A 19117-nucleotide genomic window follows, 5' to 3' on the forward strand; every position below is an offset into this window, starting at 1 on the left:
ATATTTGATATATATTTATATATAAATTTTATAAACATACAAATATATTTTATATTATTTTATATATTTTTATATATTTATATATGTATTTTAATCCCTGATTTTATATATATAAAAGATCAGGGATTTAAAAGGTTATTTTATAATAATAATGTTCATCAAGAAAATATAACAATCCTAAATATCTATGTATCCAAAACCAGAAATTCAATAGCCTGTGGCAAACCAAATCCTGTCAATGACCACCTGAGTGAACTTGGAATCATTCTGCCCCTAGTCAAACCTTCATAAGAACATAGCCCCAGCTGACAGCTTGACTGCAACTTTATGAGAAACTTTGAGCCATAGGGACCCAGCTGATCCAAGGCTGGATTCCTGACCCACAGATAGTATAAGATAATAAAGTTTGGTATTTTAAGGCACTAAATTTTGGGGGTAATTCAGGTTTATTCCAGGAAAACAACATGGGGTTAATATTTGAACATCAAATATAATTCAAAATATTAACAGAAAAAAAGAGAAAATCCATGTGATCAATTAAATATGTGCCAAAAAATACTTGACAAAATTCAGCACCCTCCCATTATAAAAACTCTTGGCAAACTTGGAATAGAAGGGAATTTCATTCACATGATAAAGGGCATCTACCAAAAACCCAACTCTTAACGTATTTAATGATGAAAATCTGAATATATTTCCCACAACACTATAAACACAGCAAGGATGCCCTATCTCACTGCTGCTATTCAACACTGTAATGTAAATAAAAATTGCTATTAAAAATACTATTTATGGCCAGGTGCAGTGGCTCATGCCTGTAATCCCAGCACTTTAGGAGGCCGAGGTAGGCAGATCACCTGAGTTAGGAGTTCAAGACCAGCCTGGCCAACATGGCAAAATCCTGTCTCTACTAAAAATACAAAAATTAGTTGGGTGTGGTGGCAAGCGCCTGTAATCCCAGCTACTGGGGAGGCTGAGGCAGGAGAATTGCTTGAACCCAGGAGGCAGAGGTTGCAGTGAGCCGAGATCGCACCATTACACTCCAGCCTGGGCAACAAGAGTGAAACTCTGTTTAAAAAAAAAAAAAACTATAAGAAAATCAGGTAAACCTGAAACATTTTAAGGGACAGATTTAGGAAAATATTTGCAAGAGCTGTACAGTGCAAACTACAACTACATTGCTGAGTGAAATTAAAGAAGGTCCAAATAAATTTAAATACATACTATGGTCATGTACTGAAAGCTTCTATTTCAAGATGGCAGCTCTTTCCAAATTGATTCAGAGATTCAATGCAATCCTAACCAAAATCCGAGCTGGCTTCTTTAGGAATTGATAGGTTGATTTTAAAATGTATATGGAAATGCCAAGCACCTAGAACAGTCCAAATAATTTTGGAAAAAGAACAAAGTGGGAGAACTACTTGATTTTACAATTTACCATTAAACTACAGAAATCAAGGCAGTGTGGTACTGGCATAAGAATAGATATATAAATCAATGGAAAATAGAGAATCCAGAAATAGACCCACAGATATAGGGTCAATTGATTTTCAACAAAGATGGCAAGATACTTTAATGAGGACAAGACAGTATTTTTGACATATGATGCTGGGGCAGCTGGATGTCCACATGAAAAACATCTGAACCATGACCTATATCCCACACCACATACAAAAGTTAACTTACAAAGGGTCATAGACCTAAATGTGAAAGTTACAACTATAAAACTTCTAGACGATCACATGTGTTGTTTAGGGATTCTAAGAAAAGCTTCTAGAGTAAAATATAGGAACAAACCTTTACGATCATGGAGTAGGAAAGATTTGTTAGGACACAAAAAGTATGAACCTCAGAAGAAAAAAGTGATAAACTAGAATTAATTATAATTTAAAATGTCTGCTCCTTGAAAGACATCGTTATAAAAATAAAATGTCAAGGCATAAACTATGAGATAATATTTGCAAAACTATTTCAGATAAAGAACTTTTACCCAGAATATATAAAGAATTCTTAAAACTCCATAACATTGATTATAACAATATAGTCCAATAAAACACATCCATTATAGCTCCACAATAAAACATAAAAACCCAATTTAAAATGTACAAACAATTAAGAGACACTTTATTTTTATTAATAAAAAGATACACAGATGGAACGTGACATGTTAAAAGATGCTAAACATCATTAGTCATTAGGGAAATGCAAATTAAAACCACAATGGGATACCAACATACACATGAAATTAAAAAGGCTGGTAATCTAGATGTGAAAGTGCAGTGGGAAAAAATAAAACAATAATAAAAAGTAAAAGACTGATAATCCCGAAGGCTGAAAAGGATGTAGAAGAACTGGACATCTCATACACTGCTGGTGAGATTGTACATGATATAACAACTTTGAGAGAAATTGAAGTTTCTTCTGTTTTTTGAGACAAGAGTTTTGCTCTGTCACCTGAGTTGGAGTGCAGTGTCATGATGATAACTCACTGCAGACTCAAACTCCTAGTCTCCGGTAATCCTTTCACCTCAGCCTCCTGAGTAGCTGAGACTACAGGTGCAAGCTACTATGCCTGGCTTAACAGTTTCTTTAAAAGTTAAACATACACTTCCCATACCACGTAGCAATCCAACTCCTAGAAAGAGAAATGAAAGCATATGTCCACACAAAGACTTATAAACAGAAGACCATAGTAACTTTATTCATAATAGCCAAAAACTGGAAACATCTCAAATACCCATCAAAATGTGAATGAATAAAGAAACTGTATATCTATACAGTGAAATACTACTAAGCAATAAAAGAAATAAGCTAGGCTGGGCGCAGTGGCTCACACCTGTAATCCCAGCACTTTGGGAGGCCGAGGCAGGCGGATCATGAGGTCAGGAGGTCGAGACCATCCTGGCTAACACGGTGAAACCCCTTCTCTACTAAAAATACAAAAAATTAGCCAGCCGTGGTGGCGGGCACCTGTAGTCCCAGCCACTCGGGAGGCTGAAGCAGGAGAATGGCTCGAACCTGGGAGGCAGAGGTTGCAGTGAGCCGAGATTGCACCACTGCACTCTAGCCTGGGCGACAGAGCAAGACTCCGTCTCGAAAACAAAAACAAAAACAAAAAACACATATACATACAAAAACAAAAACAAACAAAAGAGGAATAAACTACTGATACGCACAACATAGATAAATCTCGAAAACTTTATGCTAATAAAAGAAATCAGATGCAAAAGAGTATGTATTTATGATTCTATTTATCTGAAACTTTAGAAAACAAAAACCTAATCTATAGTAACAGAAAGCATGCCAGCAGTTTCCTGAGGTCAGAGTTGGGGAGAATTGACCAGGACGGGGTATAAGAAAACTTTCTGAGGTAGGAGAAATGTTCTACATCTTGATTCTGGTGATGGTTACATGAGTATACACATTTGTCAAAACTCATATAACTGTACAATTAAAATAGGTACATTTTATTGTATATAAACTAAATCTCAAGTTGATTTTTTAAAGTTAATTTCTCTTGAAATTAATAAGGAATTTTTAAAAGGGATGGAATGACAAATAAATATAGCAAAATCCTAGAATGTAGGTGGTATGCTTTGTAAAATTCCTTCAATTTATTTGTACAGGCTGGGTGTGGTGGCTCATGCCTGCAATCCCAACACTTTGAGAGGCCAAGGTGGGAGGATAGCTTGAGTGTAGAAGTTCAAAACCACCCAGGGAAACATAAGGAGACCCCATCTCAAAAAAAAAAAAAAAAAACTTTAAACAAAAGTTAGCCGGGAGGTGTACGCTTCTAGTCTCAGCTACTCGGGAGGCTGAAGTGGAGGACTGCTTGAACCCGGGAGGTTAAGGCTGTAGTAAGCCATGATCATGCCACTGCACTCCAGCCTGGGCAATAGAGTGAGACCCTGTCTCAAAAAAAAAAAAACCTGTATATGTTTAATATTTAAGATGTTAGAAAAATTAAAATGTATAAAATATACATTTAAAAATCTAAACAGTCAATAGAAAGAAGGAAAGTGAAGAAATATTAGGCTAGTTTTAACCAATAGAACAAGGTCCCTTGAGGAGGTGGGAGTCTTTTCTCTTTCAATTGCCTTTTCCCCACTACTACCAGAATTTTTTTTTTTTTTTTTTTTTTTTTTTTTTGAGATGGAGCCTCACTCTGTTGCCCAGGCTGGAGTGCAGTGGCATGATCTCTGCTCACTGCAACCTTCGCCTCCCAGGTTCAAGCACTCCTACTCCTCAGTCCCCCTAGTAGCTGGGATTACAGGCATAGACAACCATGCTTGGCAAATTTTTTATTTTTAGTAGAGATGGGGTTTCACCATGTTGGCCAGGCTGGTCTCGAACTCCTGACCTCACATGATCCACCTACCTTGGCCTCCTAAAGTGCTGAGATTAAAGGTGTGAGCCACTGCACCGGCCCAGAATTATCTTTCTAAAACTCAGATCCAAATAGATTACTTCCATGGCTAAAAACCTGCAGAACAAAGTACAAACTCTTGAGCAAAGATACTCCAGTATTTTCCCATGTGGCTCCAACTTACACTTCAAACTTCATCATATTCTAAATCTTCCATGTACTGTGTCCCTGTTACCTATTATTTAACTATTTTCATTCATTTATGTTCTCTGAACACCTTGGTTCATGCTACATCCCCTCCCTTCTCCACTTATAAAATCTACTTCAAAGCCCAACTCACATTTCACTTCTTGTATAATATCTTCACCAATTTCCCAAAGCAAACAACACTTTGTCCATATCTCTATTCTACTACTTATCTAATACTTCATAGTTGTTATTTCCATGTCAGGCTTCCAGGCCAAATATAAGCTCCTGAAGACAATAGTTGTATATATTTTTTTAAGACAGGGTCTTGCCCGGTTGCCCAGCTGGAGAACAGTGGTGCAATCAGAGCTCACTGCAGCCTCAACCTCCTGGGCTCAAGTGATCCTCTTGCCTCAGCCTCCTGAGTAAGAAGGAATACAGGAATGCACCACCATACCTGGCTAATTAAAAAAACAAACAAACAAACAAAACTTTCGTAGAGACAGGGTCTCACTATGTTGCCCAGGCTGGTCTCAAATTCCTGGGCTCAAGCAATCCTCTTGTCTTGGCCTTTCAAAGTGCTGGGATTATAGGCATGAGCCACCATTCCCACCCTATCATTTATTTTTGCATCACCAAATCTTGCTAGGTGTCTGAATGTGATAAGGAAATTTTTATTGAATTAATAAATGAGTAAATGAATGACTAAAGAAATTATAAGGTAAGACAATGAGTTTTGTTGAAATTATATTTTAAATAAGAAATTATATTTAAACATTTACTTTTAGAATGGAAAGATCCTAATGTTACAAAAAATTCAAAACACATTAATAAAAACAGAATTACCACTTACCTCTGTATATTCATCAAAAGTATGATCTTCTGTCTGAAAAGTCTCTATATTCTCAACTGCGGTCCCATCAAGGAGCCAGTTATATTTTTCAACTGAAAATTAATAATCTAATTAAAATCTCAGTAATACCCTTTTTAGAAGATAAAACACTTTTTATATGATCATGGAATGGGGAACCTACTCAATTAAATATTATTATTAATAGAGTATTAACATATATGATTTACTATATTTTAAGAAAATGGGTAGAATAAAAGCAAACCAAGTTAAACACAAACATTTTAAAACAAAGGTAATAGAGTATTTGAGACTTTTAAGAATGACTTAGGGGTACAGATACACCAATTAATAGAAGATGTTGGTTAATAGAATGTCAAAGAACAACCATACATCCTGACCTCACACATACATGAGGAGACTTCAGACCAATAAAATTGAGCTACATCCTCTTTGAAACTATTCTCAGAAATTACCTTGCTTTTACCCTTGAATTATTCCAACATTTCTTCTCTCTGCCTTTGACTTTACCACCCCGCTCCAGTTCACACACACCCTTTGGACTGGACAACAAAATGTATTGGGTTTGATTCTTGACTCTGCCAAAAGCTACGCCTATGCTCACTTCTGGCTCTCCCTGTTCTTTCATGGCAGCCCCAGACAAACAGACACCTGACCAAATTCTAGCACAAATAAAATGATGACAAATGGTATAATATTATATATATCATACACACCATATGTCTCATAATGTTTTCTTGCACCTTCTAAGTTCCGATGTATTGCTGCCTTCAGTGTGTCAACAGCCCAGTGTAACACGTGTTCAGGAAGTTCTGTGTCAAGATTTACTGGTGTTGAAGTTCCTGATAGCCAAGAGGGGATTGTTTGGACATTCTAACGCAAATAAAAATAATAACAATGTATATAATAAATATCTAACTGTATAATTAATCTATATGTAGAATTTTTTTTTTTTTTTTTTTTTTTTTTTTTTTTTGAGACAGAGTCTTGCTCTGTCACCCAGGCTGGAGTGTAGTGGTGCGATCTCAGCTCACTGCAACCTCCGCCTCCCGGGTTCAAGTGCTTCTCCTGCCTCAGCCTTCTGAGTAGCTGGGATTACAGGCGCACACCACCACACCCAGCTAATTTTTGTATTTTTATACAGGGTTTCACCATGTTGGTCAGGCTGGTCTCGACCTCCTGATCTTGTGATCCGCCCGCCTTGGGCTCCCAAAGTGCTGGGATTACAGGCATGAGTCACCGTGCCTGGCCTATTTTTTGTATTTTAGTAGAGATGGTGTTTCACCATGTTGGTAAGGCTGGTCTCGAACTCCTGAGCTCAGGCGATCCGCCCGCCTCGTCCTCCCAAAGTGTTAGGATTACAGGTATGAGCCACTGCGCCGGGCCTATATGTAGATCTTATACTATATTTTTTAACATTCTTTTCAGATTTCAATGGCCGAAGAAAAAATAACTTGATACAAAATAATGATTTAAAATTGTATAGTTTGTAGTCTAACGTAAAACAAGTTGGGCCAGGTGCAGCAGCACATGCCTATTGTCCCAGCTACTTGGGAAACTGAGGCAAGAAGATCACTTGAGCCCAGGAGTTTGAGGCAGCAGTGTGCTATGATCATGTCTGTGAATAGCCACTGCACTTCAGCCTAGGTCAATAGTGAGACCCTGTCTCAAACAAAACAAAACAAAGAAAACCTTAAGTTGCGTTAGTTTTTTATCATTCAACAAATATTTATTGACTAATTATTTATTGACAAATAAATATTTAACAAATATTTATTTATCTTTTTTTTTTTTTTTTTTTTTGAGACAGAGTCTTGCTCTGTCGCCAGGCTGGAGTACAGTGGCATGATCTTGGCTCACTGCAGCCTCCAACTCCCTGGTTCAAGCAATTCTCCTGCCTCAGCCTCCTGAGCAACTGGGATTACAGGCACGTGCCACCACGCCCAGCTACTTTTTGTATTTTTAGTAGAGATGGGGTTTCACCATGTTGGCCAGGATGGTCTCGATCTCCTGACCTCGTGTTCCGCCTGCCTCGGCCTCCTAAAGTGCTGGGATTACAGGCGTGAGCCACTGCGCCCGGCCGACAAATATTTATTGACTAATATTTATTGACAAAGTAATTATACCAGAAAGCTCTAGAAAGAACAAATATTAATTAGATCTTGTTCTTTCAGCTCACAACTCAGTAGAGATGAGACATGCAAAAAAAAAAAAAAAATCAATTCATAGCTACAAGAAAAGTTCTAAGAAAAAAGATGTCATCTCCAGCCAAGAGATTTTTTCAAAGAGAAAGCAATTTCTAATTTAAAATAATTGAGGGAGGAAAATAACACAAAGAGTCATAACATTTTATGTACATATACACTTCATAGAGATTCGACTCAAATAATTTAAAATTCTTTAAAAGAGCCACATAAAGAAACCCGATGGGTAAAGATGTAATACCTGCAGAGCTTCGGCTATTCGTTCTACCAAACTCAAAATATTATCTTCCAAATCTTGAAAGGTAGGATAAAATTCCATTTTGTCATCATCAAATGTCAATTCTATCTTAAATATTGGCAGCCTTTCTTGATCTTTTGGGTCAAAGAGTTTTACAAATCCTTCTACAGTTCTCCTTAAGAGATCCTTTAGCTGCATGATATAAATCATTATTACTTTAGAGAGTACAAATTCAACTTTTAACTAACATCAGTAAACTGATTAGAATTGTCTATATCTGATTATAATCTTCTATAATTAAAACATGCTATCAATCCGTTTAGTCTTGAAAATTATCTTCATTCAGCATACTATATATACATGTGTATACACACACATACACACACACACACATATATACATATATATATATATATATATATTTTTTTTTTTTTTTTAAGACAGTGTCTCACTCTGTTGCCCGGACTGCAGTGCAATGGTGCCATCATAGCTCACTGTAACCTTGAACTCCTGGGCTCAGGCAATCCTCCTGCCTCAGCCTCCTGAGTAGCTGGGACTACAATGCATGCCACCACACCCAGCTAATCAGCATGATATGTTCTTATTAATTTTTAATATTTGTGGGTACATAGTAGGTGTATATAAAGGTTACATGAGATATTCTGATACAGGAATGTAATGTGTAATAGTCACATCAGCGTAACTGGGATTTCCATCACTTCAAGTATTTATCCTTTGTGTTACAAACAATCTAATTATACTCTTTTAGTTATTTTGAAAGGGATGATTAAATTATGTTTTGCTGTAGTTACCCAGTTGTGCTAGTAAATACTAGGTCTTATTCATTCATTCTTTTTGTTTGTTTGTTTGTTTTTTGTTTTTGAGACAGGGTTGCCCAGGTTAGAGTGCAGTGGCAAGACCTCCACTTACTGCAACCTCTGCCTGCTGGGCTCAGGCCATCCTCCCACCTCAGTCTCCTGAGTAGCTGGAACTACATGCACATGCTACCACGCCTGGCTAATTTTTGTATTTTTTGTAGAGGCAGGGTTTTGCCATGTTGCTCATGGCTGGTCTCAAACTCCTGAGCTCAAGTGACCCACCAGCTTTGGCCTCCCACAGTGCTGGGATTGCAGGTGTGAGCCACCACACTCAGCTTATTCATTCTTTCTAACTTTTTCGTACCCATTAAATATCCCCACTTACCACCCCCCGCGCTCACTTCTCCCACTACCTTTCCCAGCCTCTGGTAACCATCCTTCTACTCTTTATCTCCATGAGTTCAACTGTTTTAATTTTTAGCCCCCAAATAAGTGAGAACATACATTAACAAATATAACCTAAAACAATAAATAGAACATTATATGCAAAACCTAATTTTGTTTTTAGTTTTGGTTTTTTTGGTTTTGTTTTTGTTTTGAGACAGAGACTCACTCTGTCGGCCAGGCTGGAGTGCAATGGCACGATCTCAGCTCACTATAACCTCCGTCTCCCAGGCTCAAGTAATTCTCCTGCCTCAGCCTCCTGAGCAGCTGGGATTATAGGTGCCTGCCACCATGCCTGACTAAATTTTGTAGTTTTAGTAGAGACAGGGTTTCACCATGTTGGCCAGGCTGGTCTCAAACCCCTTTCCTCATGTAATCCACCCACCTCGGCCTCCCAAAGTGCTGGGATTATAGGTGTGAACCACTGTGCCCAGCCTATTTTTGTTTTTTAAGACTGGGTCTTGCTCTGTTGCCCAGGCTGGAGTGCAGTGGCACAATCATAGTTCACAGTAGGCTCGAGTTCCTGGGATGCGGGACTCAAGCAATCCTCCCACCTCAGCCTCCTGAGTAGCTGGGACAATAGGCATAAGCCACCATGCCTGGCTAATTTTTTATTTTTTTTCTAGAGACAGTGTCTCACTTTGTTTCTCAGGCTGGTCTTGAACTCCTGGGCTCAAGTGATCGTCCCACCTTAGCCTCCCAAAGTGCTGAGATTATAGGCGTGAGCCACCACACCCAGCCAAACCTTAATTTTTTAATAGAGTATCAACAATCTTAAAATGGCGACTCAGAATTTTTCACATTCTTTAGTAATTCTGTCCCTGGTACAGAAAATGTTCCAAAAGATCAAACAACATGGTAAAGACTGAAGGGAGGGGAGGCGTGACAAGCAGAGGTAAGGGTGTAATGTGGGGACATGCACATGGAGTGAGGTACAGTGGAATGCCAGAGCTAGCTCCTGTTCTCTCAAGAGTCAATTGTTAAATATTCAAGAATTTTGTGACCAGTTGTTAAACTCTTAGAAGCTCGAAATTTACCATGGTGGGAATATTTACACCACAGAAGTCAATAAACACTACAAATCAGGGTAATTTTCTTATTTATTTATTTATTTATTTATTATGTGGAGACAGAGTCTTACTCTGTTGCCCAGGCTAGAATGCAGTGGCACAATCTGGGCTCACCACAACCTTCGCCTCTCAGTCTCAAACTATTCTCGTGCCTCAGCCTCCTGAGCAGCTGAGATTACAAGCATATGCCACCATGCGTGGCTAATTTTTGTATTTTTAGTAGAAAGAAGGTTTTGCTATGTTGACCAGGCTGGTCTTGAACTCCTGAGCTCAAGTCATCCACCTGCCTGGACCTCCCAAAGTGCTGGTATTATAGGTGTGAGCCACTGTGCCCAGCCTAAGGGTGATTTTCTTTTCTGGAGAGCCATATTTCTAGCACACTACTGGGTGAAAGTAAAGTCACTGGAACTTAGAAATGTGCACAAGGAGCTTCTAAAGTACGAATAACGCTTTCTTATAGAGAACCAACTGTTGGGAATTTACCCCAGCAGACAAACATGGTTCTAAATGATCTTCAAGACATTCCTCATCTCTTTTATTAAATAATCACAGTCCTCTTAAGAGGGTAAAGGTAGAAAGGAAACCATGTATATTAGTTACAGCATTACATACTAGATATTAAATATGTATATTATCCTTTTAAATATTCAAGACAAAATTCATGGAATTGTTGGAGGTCTTTACCAAAAGGGCAAGTTTTTCTTCAAAACTATTTTTCTAGAATTGTATATCTACAATAGTAAAAATTTGGGAAGGCCATAAATATAATTTCATAAAATTAAAAATTCCCTATTTGTCATTTAAAGATTATCTCTAACTTTAAAATATTTTTCCACCGTATACCTCTTATACAATGATCAATAACATTTTAAACCAAGATTTTACTGAGAATGAAATGAGAATCAACCAACTCTAAATTTAATAAATTCAAAAATATGTTACTAGAATAATTCTTTTGTTAACATACTCCAAATAAAGCTATAATTAACTTATATATCCTTTAGGCATGAGCCAAGTAATTACTCATAATACTAACATATACTTCTAGATTTCCTTTCATTTTAGATAGTTTCAAAAACTCAGTATTTTTCTGCTAAAATTATTTAAATAAAATTGCAGTAGAAATATTTTAATTTTATTTCAAAATAATTACTTAGCACGATGTTTACATAGAATTCTATTTAAAATACTGAACTAATTTTAATAACATTATCATTTGATATACATAAAGTATATTTACCTGATTTGACATAAGTGTGGAAACACAGCTATAAAATGCATCCAATTTTTCAGGTTTAACACCTTCTAGTGCCTCCTTCTTAGTAAAGAGATTTATAACCTTTGGATACCATGTATTCATTATCTTCTCTTCTGCTTTTCTAGTTTGTATTGATAGATCAGTTTTCAGTGATTCACAGTCAATTGGACCTTTAGCTCTATTTATGAGAAAAAGAAATATGATTTGAAGCAAATGATACATATTGGTCTTAAAACACAATTGTTAGGCCGGGCACGGTGGTTCACACCTGCAATCCCAGCACTTTGGGAGGCTGAGGCAGGCAGATCACGAGGTCAGGAGTTCGAGACCAACCTGGCCAATGTGGTAAAACCCCATCTCTACTAAAAATACAAAAATTAGCTGGGCGTGGTGGTGTGTGCCTGTAAGAAAAGTGTTGAAGATTTAGGGATCTGTTTTAAAAATTATACAGTCAAAAATATAGACTCAAGCAAGGAGACATTCAAATTTTAAATTTAATTAATAAATACAGGATTTTACCTAATTCCTGTAAAGTCCAACAAAACTGTATCAGCAAATGTTGTATAACCAAGGTCCAGTAACATTTTCATAGTTGGATGAACAATGTGCAAATTAGAGAATATTTGATTTCTTGCCTGCACATAGCTAGAACGCCAAGGATTAGAATAATCCAGGCCTCTGGAAAAGCAAAACACCATATCGAACATGATTATAATACACCCTAAACTTTAGGAAATAATGCTTATAACATGAAATTAGTATTGAAGTGAGAAAAGTGGGGCTTGAGAAGAGGGAAATGTGGTCAGCAATGGGAACCTTAAGATATATGCATTTAATAAAAACACATCAAGAACTCAAAACTGCATTATCTTCAGAGGGAACAGAAATAATTTGTGAGTAAGGCAGACTGATGGGCCAGATCTGAGAGCTCTGCTAACTTTCACTGTGCTTTGGCTCAGGTATCCCAGGCGAAAATGAAAGAACACAGTCTTTAGGACTAAAGAAAAGGGCTGGAGAAATCTGTCTGGCATACACCAAAACTTACTCAAGGCTAAGTTAAGCTATGCATTCATAAAGATCTCTCCAGTTATGTATGCAGAACTAAACAAGCATAGTAGAGAGGGTACCTCTGGGGGAAAAACAAGAGTACCTTTTTTTTTGGATGTGTTCAAAATACCTTTGAGTATCACAACTGTAGACTTGAATATAAGATCAGTTTATTTTTAATCTATATCAAAAATTGGATGAAGTACTGTTTGTAAACTTATTTACTCACACAGGAGATTCAGGTAAAGGACCTCCTTCATCTTCAAGCCATTTAACTGGTGGTTTCACAAGAACGCTCTGCACTAAAATACATGGATATATTAATGCTTCTTGAAAATCTCTGCACAATCTATTAATATCGAAGTTTCTAACTTTTGATTTTGGATGGTATAGTTTACTATGCATTAAAAGGAATGTAAGAAAAAACTCCTTTATTTGAAACAAAATCAAGTTATTGGTACTATTTTGGCCTTACTTTAGAGGAGAGTTCAGATAAATAAAAGCTTTAATAAGATCTCAGTTTTATGCATTCCATCTACTCAAAAGTCACTAGCATGGCCACTTAAAAAAAGTGCATTTCATGGTGGCTACCAGGGACTGGAATGTTAGTCACAGGCTACAAAATTTCAGTTAGATAGGAGGGAACAAGTTCAAGAGATTATATAACATGGAGGCCGAGCACGGTGGCTCATGCCTGTAATCCCAGCACCTTGGGAGGCAAAGGAGGGCAGATCACCTGAGGTCAGGAGTTCGAGACCAGCCTGACCAACATGGTGAAACCCCATCTCTACTAAAAATACAAAAATTAGCTGGGCATGGTGGCAGGCACCTGTAGTCCCAGCTACTCGGGAGGCTGAGGCAGGAGAATCGCTTGAACCTGGGAGGTGGAGGTTGCATTGAGCTGAGATTATACCACTGCACTCTAGCCTGGGCAACAGAGTGAGACTCCGTCACAAAAAAAAAAAAAAAAAGAAAGAAAGAAAAGAAAAGAAAGAAAGCAATTATACAACATAGTGACTAGTTAGTAACAATTTATTGTATCCTTGAAAATTGTCAAAAGTAGATTCTGTGTTCCCACCACACACAAAAAATGGTAAATATGGGGAAAAAATGCATCAGTTAATTAGCTCAATTTAGTTATTCCACAATGTTTCATATTTCAAAATGTATTGTACATGATAACTATATGCAATTTTTATTTGTCAATTTTTAAAAAGGAAAAGAATTTATTCTAAAAAATAGCAGATTATACCCCTAATAAATCTCCCAAAACACGTTAGTATTTTCTAGAAAACCTATAAATAGTATAGCTAAACTCATAAAGTAAAAAGTCAAAGAGATGTTAGCTAATTTAAAAAAATACAAAAAGTACCCTTAAATTGTAAGGATTTTGACTTAAGTATAGGCTCAAAATAAAAACTTTAAATAAAAATCATATCTAAGAAATACAAATAGTTTGGGCTGGCCTGAGTGGTTCAGTCTGTAATCCCAGCACTTTGGGAGGCTGAGATGGGCGGATGGCTTCAGTCCAGGAGTTCGAGACCAGCTTGGTCAACATGGTGAAACCACATCCCTACCAAAAAATAAAAAAATCAGCTGGGCATAGTGGTGCGTGCCTGAAGTTCCTGGTACTCAGGAGGCTGAGGTAGGGGAATCGCTTCAACTCAGCAGGCGGAGGCTGCAGTGAGCTGAAATAGCACCACTGCACTCCAGCCTGGGCTACAGAGATCGTGTCTCGAAGAAAAAAAGACAAAGAAAAGAAAAAAATAGATATAGTTTAAATATATAGTGTTCATTATTCATTTTGCTTATTTCTATTTTTGATTCAGTGGGGTTGGGGGGAGGCAAAGGTGACAGAAGCGTGGTGTGTGTTAGATGCTACTTACCCAAATATCTCTTCATGCTGTTTTCAAAGTCACTTGACACCTCATTTATGAGACTTTCAAGGAGTTCTTCTCTTTCTTTCCCTTCTTTTAAAGACTCAGGTATCAGCCTTAACATGTGATCCAGCCATTCCTGCTGAATAGGTACTATAGGACTACTTTCTACACATTGCTTCATATAAATGTAGTTGAACTGAGAACATAAGAAAAAAACTAAACGTTCTGCATGGTTGTATCATTTCAGTGTAACTCCTGAACTCTCTCTTCCTAAGACAACATTTTTTCAGATTAAAAATATTCTGAAAAATAACATTTTCAGAATAAAAACTGTTTAATCCAAAAGTACATCCTACAAAGAAACCATTTTATCTTTTTCTTTATTTATGATTAATTCTTGCCAAATTAATATTCTTAGCAGAGTCTTCATTTTCTCAAGGCAAAACAAAGATTCTTTAACTTATTATTCCTTATTATCTAACTTATTATTATAATATATCCACTGATTCAACAAATATTCAGACATTGCTCTAAACGCTGAGTACATAGTAGCTGAACCAAACAAAGCCCATGCTCTCTTGAGATTATATTCCAGTACAATAGCAGTATAATATCATTTCACAAATTCTCCCATAAGAATGAATAGTCTGACTAAAAATAGACATGAATGAATGAAAAGACACTTGATCTTAGTAAAGACATTTTAGCATCATGAAAATTTCAGTTTTCCCAAAATTAATTTAACACAATACCAATAAAAATATCTACATACATTTTTATGGAATTAAATAAGTTGATCCTAAAGTTCATGTGGAAAAATAAACATGCAAGAACAGCCAAGAAAACCCTGAGAAAGAAAATCTGCAATGGAGGGCTAGCCCTAGGAGACATTAGAACATACCAGAAAGTGTGGTGTAGCACAGGTGTATGAATAGACAGACCAGTGGAAAACAACAGAAAGTCCAAAAATATACCAGTATATCAGAAAATTTAGCACATGATAAACATGGCATCTCAAAACACTGGGAAAAATATGAAGGTTTTAATAACTATTTGGAACAACTGGTTAGCCATTTGGAAAAAGATAAAATAATTCATACCTTCCATCATACATAAGACTAAACTCCAGAATTTAACTTAAACAATGAAACTATACAAGGATCATGAAGAAAAACGTAGATGAAGTCTTTTATAATTTGAGTATAGGAAAAACCTTCCTAGTTATGATTCAAATACTAGATACAAAAAAGGAAACAAGTGATAGATTAATTTTTACTACATAAAAACATAAAGGTTTGCATAACAAAAACAATTTAAAATGTCAAAAGACAACTGACAATTTGGCAGAAAATATTTGCAACATACATCTCAAAGTGTAAACAATGCTTTAAAATTTAGGGGATGGGAGAACCTTAAGGACATCATGCTAAGTGAAATAAGCCAATCACAAGAAAACAAGTATTGCATCATTCCACTTATATGAAGCATTTAAATTTATAGAAACAGAAAACAAAATAGTAGTTGCCAGGGGCTACGGGGAAGAGGAAATGGGGAGTTGTTATTTAAGAAGCATAGAGTTTCAGTTTTGCAAGATGAAAATGTTCTGGAGATTCGCTGCACAAGAACGTGAAAATACTACTAAACTGTGCTCGCTTTGGCAGTACATATACTAAAATTGGAATGATACAGAGAAGATTAGCACGGCCCCTGTGCAAGGATGAACACAAATTTGTGAAGCATTGCATATTTTTGAGACAAGAGATGCTGGCGAGGCTGTGGAGAAATAGGAACGCTTTTACACTGTTGGTGGGAATGTAAATTAGTTCAACCATTGTGGAAGACAGTATGGCGATTTCTCAAGGATCTAGAACCAGAAATACCATTTGACCCAGCAATCCCATTACTGGGAATACACCCAAAGAAATATAAATCATTCTACTATAAAGACACATGCACACATAGGTTTATTGCAGCACTATTTACAATAGCAAAGTCATGGAACCAACCCAAATGCCCAGCAATGATAGACTGGATAAAGAAAATGTGGTACATGGCTGGGCACGGTGGCTCACGCCTGTAATCCCAGAACTTTGGGAGGCCAAGGCAGGTGGATCACAAGGTCAGGAGTTCAAGACCAGCCTGGCCAAGATGGTGAAACCTCATCTCTACTAAAAATACAAAAAAATTAGCCAGGTGTGGTGGTGAGTGCCTGTAATCCCAGCTACTCAGGAGGCTGAGGCAGAGAATTGCTTGAACCCAGGAAGCAGAGAGTGCAGTGAGCCGAGATCACCCCACTGCACTCCGGCCTGGCAACAGAGCAAGACTTCATCTCGGGAAAAAAAAAAAAAGTGGTACATATACACCATAGAATACTACACAGGCATAAAAAGGAAGGAGATCATGTCCTTTACAGGGACATGGATGAAGCTGGAAGCCATCATCCTCAGCAAACTAACACAGGAACGGAAAACCAAACACCGCATGTTCTCACTCATAAGTGGGAGGTGAACAATGAGAACACATGGACACAGGGAGGGGAACAACACAAACCAGAGCCCATTGGGGGATGGAGGGCAAGGGGAGGGAACCTAGAGGATGGGTCAATAGGTGCAGCAAACCATCGTGGCACACGTATACCCATGTAACAAACCTGCACATTCCGCACATGTATCCCGGAACTTAAAATTTAAAAAATTACAATTAAAAAAAAAGAAAATACTACTAAACTGTGCCCTTAAAAATGGTTAAGATGATTTTATGTTATGTGTATTTTATCACAGTTTGTAAACATTTAGGGGGAAATAACACCAAAACTACAACAGAAATATGGGCAGAAGATATAAACCAACATTTCACAATAAAAATATAATTGAAATGGCACTTAAACCATATTTTAAAATGTATAATCTTACTCATAATTACAGAAAGCAAATTTAAACTACCCTGAGATACCAGCTGTCACATATCAGACTGACAAAATTTTTTAAAAATATGACCCCCACATTCTTTTGTGAAACTATGGGGAAGCAAACACTCTCATAAATTGCTAGCACATTTTGGAGAGAAATTTTGCAATATCTAACAACACTACATATTGAAATCCCACTTAGAGAAATTAAAACGATACCTCCAACAGTATGAAAACACACATATACAAGGTATTCATTGCAGCAAAATACTGGAAACATTTAAGAGTGGCTGATGCATACATTCGTGTTCTGTGCAGCTAATGGTGAAAAATGAGAAAGATCTCTAAAAATTGATGTGGAGCGATTTCCAGGATACATTATTAAGTTAAAAACAAAATGCGGCCAGGCGCAGTGGCTCACACCTGTAACCTCAGCACTTTGGGAGGCTGAGGCGGGCAGATCACCTGAGATTAGGAGTTTGAAACCAGCCTGGCCCACATGGTGAAACCCCGTCTCTACTAAAAATACAAAAATTGGCTGGGCATGGTGGCAGGCTCCTGTAATCCCAGCTACTCAGGAGCCCGAGGCAGGAGAATCGCTTGAACCCGGGAGGCAGAGGTTGCAGTGAGCTGAGATTGTGCCATTGCACTCCAGTCTGGGTGACAGAGTAAGACTCTGTCTCAGAAAAAAATAAATAAATAAATAAATAAGAAAAAAGAAAAACAAACAAACAACAAAAAGCAAAATCCAAGAGTATCTACAGTATGATGCATTTTGTATAAGATAAAAGGAAATAAGAAAACATACCTGCTCATTTGTAAAAAATTAAACACAGAAAGGATAAATCAAAAATTAATGGCATTGGTTATATGAAAGAGTAGCTTGGAATAGATAGAAAGTATGGGGGCATGGGAATAGAGTAGAAGGGATGGGAGATGCTTCTCTGAGGTGTACTTTTGGTATAGTTCTGATTTTAAATCTTGCTGTTGTTTTACCTGCTCAAAGTATAAGTAAAAAATATCAACATAAATAAGGGAGAAAAGAAACTCCAAATGAAAACAAACGAACCACTGAACCTACCTGAATTTCAAGTTATTAATAATTACCTAGCTGAAAATGTATTCATAATAACCTACTGAAAAGGAGTGTAGAACTAACCAATACTGAACACAATATTTTAACCATATATCCTTATGCTAAGTACAAAAGACTATAGATGAAATTAAATTATGGTGAGCAGGTTTGTTTTTCACAGTAGTACGAGTCAGTAATTTTGAAATTATTTATGTATACTCTAGGATTTAACAAAATAAGTAAACCTTGTGGCTAATGGATGAAAGCCAGATTCCTCACTGTCAGAGAAGGGAGCTATGCATAGAGAAAGGGGGACAGGCTAGAATGAACCCTGGGGTGTTACTGGAATAGGAGGTATCAGTATGAATCCATGGGTTTTGAGAGAGAGAGAGAGAAATAATTATTTTCTGGATCTTCTGCTGAGAAAGCCAGGAAGCAATGACACTCGGTATCGAGGAGCACATTTTACACACATATCATGGTTTTTAAATACCATTCTCCACCAAAAGGAGTCAAAAATCCCTGGAGAAATTACTGATTACAGGGCTAGAATAGAAAAAGTATATATAGCATAATCCTGGAACATCTTATTGTGCCAGAAAGTAAGGACGTGCTCAAAGAATGATGGGCTATGTAAAAAAAGACGACAGTCAACTTTAAGGGCTCCCACTGGTCAAAGGTGGAACAATTGAACTTCAAAATTAATAATAAAGCCAGGCCCTGTGGCTCATGCCTGTAATCCCAGCTACTCA

The 19117-nt window shown here is 37.1% G+C and overlaps 1 protein-coding gene and 1 non-coding gene across 9 annotated transcripts in view; one reads left to right on the top strand and one right to left on the bottom strand.

Annotated features, from left to right (window-relative positions):
• The window catches only part of LOC105482662 (dynein axonemal heavy chain 12), a 234841-nt gene that overhangs the window by 189590 nt on the left and 26134 nt on the right, over positions 1 to 19117 (bottom strand). For 6 of the 8 annotated variants that reach the window (XR_011620106.1, XM_011742885.3, XM_011742883.3 and 3 more), the window contains 7 exons: positions 14389 to 14578; positions 12732 to 12804; positions 11975 to 12133; positions 11438 to 11633; positions 7869 to 8057; positions 6140 to 6296; positions 5406 to 5497 (listed from right to left, as the gene is read on the bottom strand). Coding sequence is in view for 7 of the 8 variants with exons in the window: in XM_011742885.3 (XP_011741187.2) it covers positions 5406 to 5497; positions 6140 to 6296; positions 7869 to 8057; positions 11438 to 11633; positions 11975 to 12133; positions 12732 to 12804; positions 14389 to 14578 (1056 nt within the window). In the remaining variant the exon portion in view is untranslated. Of the gene's footprint in view, positions 1 to 2094; positions 2636 to 5405; positions 5498 to 6139; positions 6297 to 7868; positions 8058 to 11437; positions 11634 to 11974; positions 12134 to 12731; positions 12805 to 14388; positions 14579 to 19117 lie in introns of those variants that run through there. The other 2 variants (XM_011742943.3, XM_011742901.3) reach the window with 2 other exon arrangements.
• Positions 16028 to 16133, top strand: LOC112427141 (U6 spliceosomal RNA). Its single transcript, XR_003018609.2, has one exon. It is a non-coding gene; the product is annotated as a U6 spliceosomal RNA (small nuclear RNA).

Source organism: Macaca nemestrina, chromosome 2 (genome assembly GCF_043159975.1).
Source record: "Macaca nemestrina isolate mMacNem1 chromosome 2, mMacNem.hap1, whole genome shotgun sequence".
NCBI lineage: Eukaryota > Metazoa > Chordata > Mammalia > Primates > Cercopithecidae > Macaca > Macaca nemestrina.